Here is a 15275-nt window from a genome sequence, read left to right as displayed (position 1 = left end):
ACCTCCCCTGACCGCAAAACGGAGCATGGACTGAAAGTGTACCTGTACTCATGGGGACACAAATCTACAAGTTTACCTTAGCATAATAGGACACCTTTCTTCTGAATTGCTGTTTGCTGGAGGATAAGCTCTCAGAAAATGGACGGGACATTTGAAACTGAGCAGATTTAAGGTTCTCAGATGAGAACGGTGGCCTCTCACTCCATTCTCAGTTGCTGGGGATCACATGGAAGTTTCTTGTGCTAATTAAAAGCTCCAGCAGTACAAACAAAGCAAATGTAAGAGGTCTCCATACTTTGAAACCCTTCCCCTCCAGAGTCGCAACCAGAAATTAAAATGACGGCATTTATCCTGTGTTCACAGGCAGCCAAGTCATTACTTACAATGCCAATTAGGACACAACTGGACAAAAAAGGAAAGTAATACAGATATTCTGTTACCAGGTTGTCATTAAAATGTGTAGCAGGGAGGTGGTGGCTTTGCTAGAAAGAAGGAGGTAAATTAAAAAGGAAGACTACATATGTAAGAAGGTATGTCCTAAAATGGACACCGTAGAACATTACAGTAGTTTTTAAAGCAAATAGTCCTGTAGACAGATACCATACTAAATAGTTTCATGTCTTGCATCAAACCAACTGGATGGCCAAAACTAGGATGGACACGCCCTCCTAAACTCTAGAAAATGCACCATGTATAAGAACTAAGGGATGAAAAAAATCATTACACCCAGGATATTGAACTCTGGATCAATTCATGAAAATAAAAAGCACTTTAAATAGGAAAAATAAAAATAAAAACTGAACTCCAAATGTCTGTGAGCTACAAACCCAGCATGCCTCGCTGTGGTTGGCAGAGAATGGAGCATGTCGTATGAAAGCTTATGTCACATTGCAGGAGGGAACTTCTATGAAGATGTGGCTATGGCTGAACAGATGGTAGATTCACAGGACATCCAAAAGAAATAAAGCTTCATTAGTTAGATGTGTTGGTCCATGCCAGAAATACACAGACGTGACAGGAGACTGCAGAGGTTATGGGTGGGACAGATCATGCTGTTCATGTTCCTTTAGGTGGTGTCCATTTTAGGCAGCTAGGATCCATTATCTTATTGCTGTTACTTCTCTTTGCTTCTTTTGCTGCCCATTCATCAATTAGATCCTGCAAGGGACATAAAAAAAAACAATAGAACCTTGGATTTTTTTTTATATGCTAAATATTATACAAAAGATCTGTTTGATAAACAATCCAATAAAGAATAACATGGAAGAAAGAACCCAAAAAACCATAATGACTAAATGCCAACCATAATTCCAGTCCATGCATAGTCACAAAGGACCTACAGAGATGGACAATTCCAATGTTTTATTGACTGGAAAACGTTTCATTGTTCATTGCATGAGGGGGTGTACAGATAATGTATGAGCAGGAGCACTGAAGTTAACCACTTCTGGCATTTCTCTCCTACATGTAAAAATCAACTCTCAGATTCAAGGGAAAAAAAAAAAAAAGGAAAAGGAAAAATTTTTGCTAGAAAAGAACTCCGAACCCCCAAATAACTAGATTTTTGTCTTACCATAAAATCCTTTTCTCTGATGTTCATTGATGGACACAGCTCTTGATTCTTCTTAACCAGTGGGCTATACTGCCTCCTACAGGAGTAGGACATTAAGCAGAAAAAAGCTTGACTACGCCTATGGGCGGTCCCAGGGGTTATACACCCACTCTCAGCTATAGGCACTCCGTTTTGTTACAGTGTCAGAAGAAAGCCAACTCCACAGAGGGATGAGTGCTGTGTCCGTCAATGATCATCAGAGAAATTGATTTTACAGTTAATCAAAAATCCCATTTTCTCTTTTGTTCATTGACTGACACAGCTCCTGATTCTTCTTAACCATTGGGACGTCCCAAAGCAGTGTCAAACATGAGGGGTGGTAAACAGCAGAAAAAAATTCCCAAGGCTAACCATAGCCAACCAGGTAACATGGAGCTCAAACCATAAACAACTGGAGCTTATATATATATATATATATATATATATATATATATATATATATATATATATATATATATATATATATATATATATATATATATATATATACACACACATACACACACCCTCAATGAGGACCAGGTTCTCTAAGCAGCAGCCTGCAAAACCTTGCGGCCAAAAGAAGCATCCACAGATGCCAACACATCCACTTTATAAAAAATTTTTAAAAGTGTGCACAGACGACCAGGTGGCAGCCTTGCAAACCTGCATAACCGACACTTGATGACGGAAGCCCAGGAGTCACTAAGCACACTAGAGTGCTCCTTGACAGGGAAAGGAGGAACCTGACCACTGATGCAATAGGCCTGAACCACCGTCTGTCTGATCCATCTGGAAATGGTTGCAGAAGAAATGGACAACCCTTTGTGAGGTCCGTCCATGAGCACATATAGAGAGTCTGACTTCCTAAAAAAGACTCTGTAGCTGCCAAGTACACCCCAATTGCCTGGACCACATCCAAGGCATGCAAGGCAATTTCCTTCAGATGTTTTGCCTGGGACACAGGGAAGGCAACACAATGTCTTCATTCAAATAACAGGCAGAGACCAACTTAGGAAGGAATGATGGTCCGGGGCGAAACACCATCTTATCCTTGTGAATGACCAATAAGGTGGACAGGATAATGCCGCCAGTTCTGACACCCTGCACGCAAAGGTGATAGCCACCAAAAAAGGCCACCTTCTGAGGCAGCGCAAGCAGGGAAACCTCACAAATATTTTCAAAGGGAGGCTTCTGTAGAGCTGAAAGCACCCCATTAAGATCCCAGAGCGGCAATGTAGCACGCACTGAAGGAACGTCAGACACTCGGAAAAAAGATACGCAGGGAGTGTGAGGCCAAAGGTCGTTGGAAAAAGAACGGCAAAGCTGATACCTGGCCCTTGATGGTTACTCAAGGCCAATTTCTGTGCAACCGCCCGTTGAATTAAGGTAAAGATCCAATCAACAGAGAAGGAGCGAGGATGAACCCCAAGGAGACTCACACCACGCAATGCAAGTCTTCCACATACAATGTTAGATATTCCCAGAAGTAGTAGATTTCCTAGCTTTCGACATTGTAGGAATCACCGACTTAGACAAACCTCCATTCTTCAGCACCTGGTGTTCAACAGCCAAGCTGTCAAAGCCAGAGACTATAAAGCAGGATTGAAGATTGGTCCTAGGACAGCAGATCCTCCCTGAGAGGAAGTCCCCAGGAGCATCGGTGGCCAGCCGTACACGATTGGCGTACCAAGACATACAAGCTCAGTCTGGACACAATCCCTTCTGCTTTGATCCTATACAGGAGTCGTGGCAGAGATTTAAGGGGGCTAGAACGAATCAGTCAGCCCACCTTAGAATGCTGGCTACTTTCCGAGCCGCCAAGACACTACTTGTGCCCCCTTGGTAATTGACCTAGGACCACTGCCGTGGCATTGTCCAATTGAATTTGTACCGGACACCCCTGAAAACAAATTGTCCAATGAGCCAGGCAAAGGCTGATCGCTCGGATTTCCAGTACATGAATAAGCAGTCTGGACTCTGGCAGAGTACCCCCCGAGCACATCTTTACTGAGGACGCCTCCCCACCCAAGCAGGCTGGCATCCGTGGGTGACAACTGTCCAGTACAGAGGGAGAAAGGAATTTCCCTGTCGAAGTCCCAGAGAATGAAGCCACCTCTAGAGACCCCTGGATCCTTGTCCCATTACACCAGAATGTCTTTAGCAGAGATCTTGTGTGGAATTGTGCAAACGGGCCGCCTTGAGGGTGGATACCATCAGGCCCAGCACCCGCCTGCAAGCCTCGAGGGATTACAGTCTGCTGAACAGAAGCTTGTCTCCTGCAATGTCTGGAGTTCTTCCAGAGGAAGAAACACGCTGGCAGAGGCCGAGTCCAGAGTCAGAGTCAAACCCAGATAGTCCAGTTTTGGTGGACGGAACCAAAGCCGACTCCTGAAGGTTCAGAATCCAACCGAACTCCCTCAAGAGTTTGCAGCGCAATCTCCAGTTGTTCATCAGAGCAGTCGGAGACTGCGCTCACAAAAGATGATTGCCCAGATACCCCAGTACCGCGATCCCCCGCTGACTCGAAACAATGCCAGCACCGGGCCCAACACATTTTATGAAGACCAGAGAAGCAGAGGCTAGACCAAAAGGTCCACGCCACAAACAGATAATGCTCCTTGCCCTCGAAAATGTGTAGGTAGGCGTCCTTGATGTCAATAGAAGCAAGAAGAAATCCCCCTGATGTAGGGATGCCACTATAGTGTGAATGTACTTCATGTGGAAATTCTATACTCGCACAAAGCAGTTTACCGCCTTGAGTTCCAGAATTGGACATACTTGCACTACCCCAAAGAGACCCGCAAGTGACCTGGGGACAAGTGCAGGTTGGAAAGGAAGAACCTTTCCAGAGGATAAGACCAAACTCGATCTCGTAGCCTGACCGAATAACTGCATGGACCCAGGTGTCCTATACCAGGGAGGTCCATGGATCCGGAAACCAGCAAAAGACATTCTCCCCCCCCCCCCCCTTCAAGCAGAGGCAGCCTTGTCTGCGGGTCTGAAAGAGCCTTCTCGTGGCTTGCCAGACCAGGTCCTCTTGGAACCTCCGGTGGAGGCCCTGACTTTTGATCCCTTGTCTTGAGACCCTGAGGGACGAAAAAACCTCTGAGCCAAGGAGAATAGCCCACGTCTACAACAGGGCTTCTTGCCCTTGGTAGCCAGCGGAAAAAGGAGTACTCTTCCCCGTGTGAGACCCTGAACAATGTCATCCAAGGTAGCTCCAAACAGGCAATCCCATAAAAAGCGGGAGAATAGAGAAGGCCTTCTTAGAAGTCTGGTCCACAGGCCAGTATTTCAGGCAGATAATACGCCAAAGGACCACTGCCGATACAGACAGCGTAGAAATCAAAGATAAACTGTAACCCCTGGGTCAACTGATGCGCCAGCTCTGCAAGACAGGGTGAAGCGGTTTCTCCTCCAGGTCCTGGTGTAAAAGTTTAGCCCAATCGGTCAGCTTGCGACCACCAGGGGAATAGCAAATACCAGCCTAAGTGCAGAACCAGCCACAGCCAAAATATGGTGGGCCAGAGTCTCCGCCCTGCTATCAGCTGGATATTTAAAGGCCGAGGAATCCCTTACCAGGATAAAGGTAGCTTTATTTAACCTGGAAATTTAACCTGTCCATCACACGGCAGTTAATCCTCATAAGGAAAACGCAAGCAAAAAGCGCTTCGAAACCACTGCGTTTTGGACAACCCCACTGTTTTGTGACAATGTTGTCAAAGTAAACGGAAAAAGGAACACCCTCGCTGCTTTGGAGGGCCTGTGGATGCCAAAGGGGACCGGCGCCTGCGACGCAACCTCTATTTTTAAAGTGTCACACACTGACACAAACGGTGCATCCACCAGCGCCTTTTCATGCCCGCGCATGAAAATGGATAGTGCGGAACAGAGGAATCATCTGCACTATCTGAGCACTCCGGGTGTGTGGACACAGACCCAGTAGGGTCGCTATAGGCTAAGCTCACTCGGAAAACAATCAGGGGAGGCCGCCAACTGCGATCCCACAAAGGGGACGCCAACCAAGGGTCCATAAACGGACCTCCTACTGAACCCAGAAAAAAATGGGGGGGGGCAGAATAGGAACAACCCAGCGTGACGCAGACCTGACCCTGATGGTCCCGCAGTGCTAAAAGGGGTATGAGCACCACACAAAAATGGTGGCAAGGCTGTCATTAAAAAATGAAGCGCCCCCACTTCCAAGAGAGTCACCAAGTTGACCACATGGCCTAGCAGGCCGCTGCGTACATTTTTTGGAGGCCAAGCTACAAGTGCACGTATCCCAGCCTGGCAGATGCCCAAAGGAAGAGGGAGGAAGGATGCCCAAAGAAAGATTCGGCCGCTTGGCCTAGTAGGCTGCAGCCTACATTTGTGGGTGCCCAGCCGCATGGACACAAGCCCCAGCGGAGCCAACACCCAGGGGCAGCGGAGGGGAGCGCGGATGCCCAAACCGGAGGCAGTGGCTTTAGCCACCCTCACAGGGGCCCCCTAACCTAGTTTCCGCCTAATAGGCCGCAAAGCCGCCGCCTAAATTTTTTGGCCGGATGCGGCCACTTGAGGTGCATACCCGCTGAATGCTAAACTATCCACTCCCCCAGCCAAACAATCACGGCAGGGAACACAGAGGACATCCCTGCACCAGTCACCAACCCCCAGGGTGGCAGGGAACCCTGCTCAACACCCCGTTGCGCAGCAGGAAAAACCCGGTCAGCAGCAACTCCAACCAGCCCCCCTTAATGTGGAGAAACGCTGCGACTCAGGCCAAGACCAGGTCGTATGCATCCTCGCAAGATGTTTAACTCGCAGGCCAGCCCCTGTCCAGTGGGGCTATGTCGCGGTTGACCTATTGCAGAGCTGCAGTCTGTACATGCTCACTGGCTAGACTGGGTGGACCCTCTGGATCTCAAATATCCAGTCCATCTCCCAGTCCGGCAATTGTAGATTCTCACAGAACAGGAAAAAAAAGAACAAAGATAGGAAAAAATTCCTTAAAAAAAAAAAAAAAAAAAAACGCCAGGACCAGAGATCCCAGCAAAGAACTGGGTCCTTACGCCTGACTAGGCAGAAAAAAAAAATGAGTGCCTATAGCTGAGAGTGGGTGTATACCCCCAGGGAATGCCCATAGGTGTAGTCAAGCTTTTTTTCTACCTAGTGTCCTACTCCTGTAGGGGGCAGCATAACCCAAATGATTAATAAGAATCAGGAGCTGTGTCAGTCAATGAACGAAAGATATAGATATATATAAAATTATATTTTGTAGCAGAGACCCTTAAGAATACCGTGTAGTTTTTTTTTTACTTTAATTTAAAAATCCCTTGCAATAGAAATAAGGCGTGACAGGTCCTTTTTATGGAGACACCTGGGGTCTATAGGACCCCAAATCTATCCTCTACCCTGGAAAGCAGGAGAAAAAACAAAAAAACAAAAACCACATTGATCTCCGCTTTCCAGGAAAAAAAAAAAATGTGAAAAAGTTATACATCTGTCAGAACCGGAACCAGGATCATAGAGAGATGACCAGGGACCATCTGGTCCACAGCTAGCTCTGATATCCTGCTGCCGCTGGATCACAGCCTGGCCTCTCCAATCACACGGGAGAGCCCAGATCAGCGTCAGCAGGCGGCTGGAGAGGAGACTTCCCCTCCAGCTGCCTGTAAAAACAATCCAGCAGTTGATCAGCAGCTAGGATGGCTTTTACATGTGAGGGAACTGTCAGCTGAAAACAGATATCGGGAGTATCTAATATGTAGCTGCAGGCATCTTCCTGGTATAACCACTTCAAGACCAGGCCACCTATGGCAGGAAGTGGAAAATGCAAAGTTTCATAGAAATTCGGGAGCCATTTAGGGTTTTCACAAGAGGTCCATAGGGGTTTAGCAAGATATTTTGATCTATTTGGGTGGGATAATGTCCCACCACATGGTTTCTGTATAGTTCAGGTCATTGGCCGTCGTCTGTCAAAAATCAGAGGGGGTGGGGCTGGGGTGCCTTCTCTCGCCTGTCAGTTATCGATCTGAGTAGGGGCCCAGACTTCCCCAAAAAAACATTTAAACAGTTCTTAAAATTTTCACGTTTTTTACTGGCAATAATTGTGCCACATACAAGAGTGCTGCTGAAAATGACCTGCACTAGGTATCAAATAAGACCTGTCACTGTGTGTTGAACATGATCTGCAAGGGGTACTAAACAACCAAAGTATGCCACTAGGTTCTTTGTTCTTTGATAGCTGAAAATCACTTCAAGGGTGCCTCCAGAATTCAGGTTGAGTGAGGCTGTGCTAGAGGGATGGTGTTGAAGACTGAACATCTGCTGAACATAGTACTCACCTGCCTCTTTAGTACAAGGTGCTTTCCCTTCCAATATTTGAGCATCTGTAAGGCCTGCAAAGTGCTTACAATGTCCACAGGATTAACTGCTGTTTCCTGGCTAATTTCTGCAACACACAACAGAGATTTTAGCACAGCAAAATTTGTTTCTCTAAAAGATAAATTAAAACACAAACTGGATAAAACTTATGCAAAAAAAAAAGATAACACAAAGGCCAGCTTTCCTAATTTATTAAAAGATGTGTGTACAGCCAGTTCATGATAGGATTTGGTGAGGCTGCCAATATAAAACCCACACTTCAGCGATCACTCCGATTGTCAATCCACTCAACAGGCTGGAGTAGATTTCTCAGAACTATAAAAATGGGAATTTTGACTTACCGTAAAAACCATTTTTGATGTTCATTGGCTGACACAGCTCCTGTCATTCTTGACCATTAGGTTATGCTGCCCACTACAGGAGTAGGACTAGACAGAAAAATCTTCTGGCTACACCCATGGGCAGTCCCAGGGGGTATACTCCCTCTTCCTGCTATAGTCAGTTTTGTTGCAAGCAGTGTCAGAATTATAACTCCACAGAGGGGTGGGTGCTGTGTCCATCAATGAACATCAGAGAAATGGATTTTACGGTAAGTCAAAAATCCCATTTTCTCTTTCGCTCATTGACGGACACAGCTCCTCTCATTTATGACCATTGGGACGTCCCCAAGGCAGTAACATGAGGTGTGGGAAACCAAAAAAAATTCCCAAAGCTAAACAGTAGTCAACCAGGCGACAGGGGCTCAATCAAAACTGAAGCCCATCTGGAAAAAGCAATACTACACCCTCAAAGAGGATCAGGTCCTCTTAACAGCAGCCTGCAAAAACCATACGGCCAAAAGGAAGCATCCGCAGATGCCAACACATCCACTTGAAAACTTTGTGAAAGTGTGCACCGACGACCAGGTGGCCACCTTGCAAACCTGTGTCCCTGAAGCTTGATGACAGAAGGCCCGGGAGGCACTTAGCAATGTCTTGAAAATGAAAGTCAGAGACCACCTTAGGAGGGAATAATGGACAGTGGCGAAGTATCACCGTATCCGTGTGAATGACCAGGGAGTGTGTGGCCAAAATGTTCTTGGAAGACCACCAAAGCCGATACCTGGCCGTTGATGGTACTCAAGGCCACATTCTGTTCAACCCCCCGCTGAAGGAAGGTTAAGATCCGAGCCACCGAGAAGGAGCGAGGATGAACCCCAAGAGACTCACACCACGCAATGTACGTCTTCCATATACGATGGTAGATCTTCCTAGGAGGTAGATTTTCTAGCTTTTAACAACGCAAGAATCACCGACTCAGACAAACCTCTATCCTTTTGCACCTGGAGTTCAACAGCCAGGCCGTAAAAGCCAGCGACTAAAGCAGGATGGAAGATCCATGGAACGTCTGTGACCAGCTGCACTAGATAGGCTTACCAGGCCAGGCGAGGCCAGTCCAGTGCCACTAGGATGACTGGAATCCCTTCTGCCTTGATTTTGCGTAGGAGTCTGGGCAGAAGCTTCAGAGAAGGGAAGCCGTATATCAGACGATACTGAACCCACGGGTCCACCAGCGCATCTGTGGAATCTGCCAGAGGATCACGTGACTGAGCCACAAACCTCTGCACCTTTCTGTTGAGCCGTGACGCCAAAAGATCCACCTCAGAAATGTCCCACCGGAGACTGATGAAACCCCTCCGGATGAAGGGACCACTCCCCTTGGTCCAACGCCTGCCGACTGAGGTAATCCGCCTGCCAGTTTTCCACCCCGGGAATGTGTAAGGCGGAGAGGGCTGGAACGAACGGTTCTGCCCACCTTAGAATGCCGGCTACCTCCAGAGCTGCCAGGAAACTTCTTGTGCCCCACTCGTGATTGCCATAAGCCACGCCCATGGCATTGTCTGATTGAATGTGCAATGGACATCCCTGAAGACGATCCTTCCAATGTTCCAGGCACAGTCTAATCGCTCGGAGTTCCAAGACATTGATCAGTAGTCTGGACTCGTCCAGTGTCTAGATCTCCTGAACAGAATTTTTGCAGAGGATGCCTCCCCAGTCGGACAGGCTGGCATATGTGGTGACCACTGTCAAATACAAGGGGAGGAAGGATTTGCCCAGCCGAAATGCTGGAGAACAAAGCCACCCTATTAGGGACTCTCGTTACCCGGCTCAGCCAGGTCGGATTTCCAGAGACGAGTCTTGTCCCATTTGGCCAGAATCTCCCTTTGCAGGGACCTCTTATGGAACTGTGCAAATGGAACCGCCTCAAAAAAAAGGTAGACACCATCAGGCCCAGCACCCACATGCAAGTCAGGAGGGATGACCATCTGCTGGACAGGAAACTAAGCGCAGCCTGCAGTTCCTGGAATTTGTCCAGAGGAAGGAGCACTCTGGCTAAGGCCCGAGTCCAGAGTCAGACCCAGATAGTCCAGCTTTGTGGACGGAACCAGAGCAGACTTCTGAAAAGACAGAATCCAGCTGAACTCCTTCAGAGTTCAGATTGCGATTTCCAGGTTTTCCACCAGGAGCAGTAGTAGACTCCGCTTGCAGAAGGAGGTTGTCAAAGTAGCCCAGTACAGCGATCCCCCGTTGGCGTAACAAGGCTAGCACCGGGAGAACACCGTTGTGAGGACCCGACAAGCACTAAATGGTAACGCAAGGCAAAACTAAATGGGAACGCCACAAACTGATAATGCTCCTCTCCCACAGCAAATCGGAGGAATTGCTGGTGACTGGCACATATAGGAATGTGAAGGTAAGTATCCTTGCTGTCGATAGAGGCAAGAAAATCCTCCGATGCAGGGATGCGATCACCGTGCGAATTGACTCCATTCTGAACTTCTTCACCCGCACAAAGCAGTTCAGAGCCTTGAGGTCCAGGATTGGACGCACCTTGCCTTCCTTCCTGGGAACCGAAAACAGGTTGGAGGAAAAACCCTGAAAACGTTCCGATGTCGGAACAATTACCCTTTGAACAGATCGTGTACCGCCCCCAAACAGACCCTGTAACCGATCCGGGGACAGATGCAAATTGAAAGGAAAGAGAAGGAAACAAAACTCGACCTTGTAGCTGGACCATATGATTTTGAGGATCTACTTGTCTTGTACCAGGGAAGTCCACGGGTCCAGGAACCAGTGACTTGCCAGACCAATTTCACTTGGATCCACCAGAGGCCCCGGAGGGACGAAAAACAACAACTTCTTATGAGCTGAGAAGGCTGGGCCAAGTCAAGTACTAAGGGTCCTTCCCCTTAGTAGCCTGCGGAAGAAAGGTACCCCCCCGTGAGACCCTTACTGATGTCCACAGACCACCATTTGAGCCAAAAAATACACCAATGACTACTGCTGAAACAGAGCCTAGCGACTAGGGGAGCCGCATCCAAAGAGGCATCACAGATCAACTGCAGCCCCTGGACCACCTGGTTGCCAGCTCAGCAAAGGCAGGGGGGAGCTGCTCCCCACTCCAGGTCACGGTGTAAAAGCTTAGCCCACTCGGTCAGAGTTTGCGACACCAGTGCAATGGTAAATACCGGCCTCAGTGCCGAACCAGCCAGGGTGTACATATTGTGGGCCACAGCCTCCTCCTTCCTGTCAGCCAGGCCCTCTTCAATCTGAATCATGTTTTGTTCAATCTGGAGACTGGAGGGTCCACCACCGGTTGAACAGTCCACTTTTTAAGAAGGGACTTCTCATTGGGGTAGTGCATAGCAAATCGCTTAGGGGCCACAAAGGGACGTTTTGACTGTTCCCACTTGTATCAGTTGTGGATATTTTTGAACTGATTCATGACAAATATCCCCATACGTGTGTAATACCATCTCTCACCCACAAGAGCTTTTGATGTTGTGTATTTTAAGATGGCTGCTGCATATCCAATTGACCATGTAGTTGTGGGAGGAAGTGCAACCATGTGTTGCTGACTTCACTCACAAAATTACCTGTGAGTGGTCAAGAGGAATGATTACATCCTGTGGGTGGTCTCTGGTATACAGGACTATAAAAAGCATCCACAGCATGAGGAATAGTCTTTTTTGGAGCTGTGGAAAGACCAAGCATGCAGCCAGGATTTCTTATTGTCCTGTTCCTCCAGCTATTCAGTGTAAGCTGTTGACATTTAACTACCAGAGCCAAGTATAACTTGATATTTCGGGATATATGGAATAGGAGTATATGTTTAAGTCGTGGTCTTTTGTGTAATGTTTATGGTAACTTATGTGTAAGAAGCTTTATATATTTTAAAGTCCAGTAAAAGTTGTGTTTTATGCTTTATATTAAAACTGCTCGATGTGTCTGTTCATTTTAAATATTCACTAGATATTTGCGTGGTTGTCCAGTATACCTGCAATTTCAGTATATTGTGCTGCAACAATTAAGAGCTAATTTGCGCAAGTGTATTAAGTCTTTCGCTTTTTCATAAATTTTGATGTTTCCCACCGTCTCAAGTCTGTGGCGGCTGAATCAAATTGAGGATCTGAGGAGGCAGGGGGCGCGCTTTTTGCTAGCCCGTCGCCCAAAAAACACCTCCACCTGGGTCACAAAAGGACTCCAGGACCGCCGTCAGTGCATTGATGGTTGGGACCCAGAGGGCCCCGCAGCCTCTGAGGGGATCAGGTGGTGAAATGTGCTCCAAAGACTCCATGAGTCAACAGGGGGACCCCACAAGAAAAGGTGTAAAAACACAGCTAAGGGACACCCCCGGACGATCCGGCAGCACCACACGGTCGCCAATAACAGGGCACCTAATCAATCCTCAGCGCAGAGAGAGGAACCCACCAAACACCCAGCAGAAACAGGCACCTGCAGTCATCAGGATAATCTGCACTCCACGTGCGCGATCAGACAAAAAGAGTCAGGAGTCAGCACCATGGGATGAGAAGGGGCTCCCACCGCCAAAATCGCCACCCACAGGGCTCCACTGTCATGGCCGCCACTATTTTCAATGGCAAACCACCACAAAATGGCCACCTAGCTATGCACACATGGCCGCTGTGCATTGGGCATAAAGGCTACAGCAAAATAGCGGGACCAGGAGGCTTTCAGGGACCCAGCAGGGATCCCTAGGCCTCAGAAAATGGGACAGGCAGGAAGGGGGGGGAGCTCCCGCCAGGTACAGTCACCCCCTCCAGCCGGTCACTGTACCCCAGGGGTGGACTAGGGCACCTCACAGCCCCAGCATCAGAGACGAGGGGGAGGGTGGTATGGCCCACAGGGACCACCAGACCGATGAAGGGGGTGCCTAACAGGAAGGAGGGGAACCCAGGGGTCCGACCATCCCATGGAGGGCACCACATCCACCCCAAAAACCTCCAGGGGGAGGGAGGGGGGGGGGGGGGGTTTGGGACAGTCACTTACCATACCAGGAACCAGCCAGGCACCACTCCAGACAGAACCCCTCTCCATCGAAATGGGGGGGGCTGTCGGCCAGGAGGAATGCTGCGACTCGGGAAGAGACCACGCCGTATGCAACCTCGCAAAGCATTTAACTGGATCTTGATTATCCAGCCCGTCACCCAGTCCGGCAGTTGATTGTAGCTCTCACAGGAAAAAAGCCAGGAGAAAAAAAATTCAATATAAAAAGAAAAAATTGCCAGGACCAGAGATCCCAGCAAGGAACTAGGTCCTTACTCCTGACAAGGCAGAAAAAAAAAAAAAAAAAAACTGGGCAGAAAAAGTACCCATAGCCGAGAGGGAGTATACCCCCCTGGGACTGCCCATAGGCGTAGCCATACTTTTCACACCTAGTGTCCTACTCCTGTAGGAGAATAACCCGATGGTTAAGAAGATCAGGAGCTGAGTCAGTCAATGAACGAAAGAGAAAAGAGCATTACAGACAAATTAAAAAAAGTGCATGTGGCCAGCAAAGTAGTTAACGCAAGTAAGTGGCCTCTGAAGATAAACGGATGTGCAGTCTTATCCATCATGATTTAACATACATATTTCATAAAGAAAATTAACAGAAAAAGTACAATGATCCCACATGATATGACAGCATTTGAACAAATTCCAGAAAATCATTACTACAGAAGCAAATAAATGTACTTTTAGTAGTAAAAACAACCCATGTCATGCAGTGTTGTGCAATCAAATATTACCTTTAATAGAAATCTCTTTGCCTTGGAAGGTGTGCAGATAGCGTAGCAGGACCTCTTTCCAATAACTGCGGTAGCTTATAAGGCCCAGGTCAGAGAGTGGACGCTCAGGGGAGCCCACCTTCTCCTCCACCTTGGAAAGCAGATAACCTGAGGGGATCGAAACAAAAAGGATGCATTGTAACTCTGATTAAAAGAGCAAGCAGCAGATTTGGCTAGTTATCTTTGTTCATAAAGGCAATTAATGTGCTTATGGCCGATGGTCAAAGGAGCCAATTCCTCCACCCCCACATGCAGCCAAAACTATAAAGTAGGACGTTGGCTATAGTTATCAAATTGTTTAGAACACAAAAATAAATCTTGTACTATATATGACCTTGAGAAGGCATACTGTAACCTATTAGAGAATAAAGCTACAAATTCCTTGCTATGTTTTGGTTTAGATTTTAGGACACTTTCAATAACTGATGAAAAAGAAACTCAAAAGCTCCCATTTATTGAAATAAATGTCGTGTTTTACTAAAGAGTTGGTGAAATCTATAAATGCACTAACAGTTGTACTACTTACTTCGCAGGAAGGATGCAAAACAAAGCATTGGTAGCATTGGTGCATGCAAAATGGCAGCCAAAAAGGACTTACTGAAATCTATTAGCATCTTCCCATAACCCTGTCTCATGTATTGTGGCATCGTCAGGATACAGGACACATTGTAGTTCAGAAATGAGTTTTTCTCCTGTAAACAAAAGAATATCTGGTAAAATTTCATTTTACCAGCAACTAAAACTAGGATTGTAATTATCAGAAGAAAAAGCATGCAAAAAAAGGGATGCACTGCACATCACTGTAGCTCATTTTACGAAACCTTGACTGTGGATCAACCCCAAATTCACTGGAATTTTGTATCAAACCATAAAGGATAAAGAGTGCAGCAAGTTTATTTTAGTGCCTGGAGCGTAGAGAGCACGCCTACGCATCCATCTGCAACGAAAACCATTTCATTGCAGATCGATGACCGTTCATTTTTAGCAAGACCGTTACAGAAGTAAAATCAGACACAATGTCTCAATCCATGCAGATTGAATTTGTTTCCTAAACTCTTTAGGTTAGCAAATCCTTAGGCAAATCTAAGACTTAGCAAATATTGGGTACACACTGCCATGGTGGCTTTAGGAAGTTAAAGGATAAGTTCACCTTTAACCACTATAGCTCTGGAGGATTTAGCCCGCTTCATAACCAGACCATTTTTT

The 15275-nt window shown here is 47.1% G+C and overlaps 1 protein-coding gene across 6 annotated transcripts in view; it reads right to left on the bottom strand.

The window, feature by feature from the left end:
* Window positions 1-334: 334 nt before the first annotated feature.
* KAT7 (lysine acetyltransferase 7) overlaps window positions 335-15275 on the bottom strand; it is a 72307-nt gene continuing 57366 nt past the window's right edge. For all 6 annotated transcript variants that reach the window (XM_082271283.1, XM_082271279.1, XM_082271281.1 and 3 more), the window contains 4 exons: window positions 14668-14761; window positions 14031-14177; window positions 7921-8027; window positions 335-1158 (listed from right to left, as the gene is read on the bottom strand). In XM_082271283.1, coding sequence (XP_082127409.1) covers window positions 1057-1158; window positions 7921-8027; window positions 14031-14177; window positions 14668-14761 — 450 coding nt within the window. In that variant the 3' untranslated portion in view covers window positions 335-1056. The remainder of the gene's footprint in view (window positions 1159-7920; window positions 8028-14030; window positions 14178-14667; window positions 14762-15275) is intronic.

The sequence above is a fragment of the Pelophylax lessonae genome (genome assembly GCF_965119305.1).
Source record: "Pelophylax lessonae genome assembly, chromosome: 11".
Taxonomy (NCBI): domain Eukaryota; kingdom Metazoa; phylum Chordata; class Amphibia; order Anura; family Ranidae; genus Pelophylax; species Pelophylax lessonae.
The sequence above is the reverse complement of the archived record's forward strand: the minus strand, read 5'-3'. Positions and strand labels throughout refer to the sequence as shown.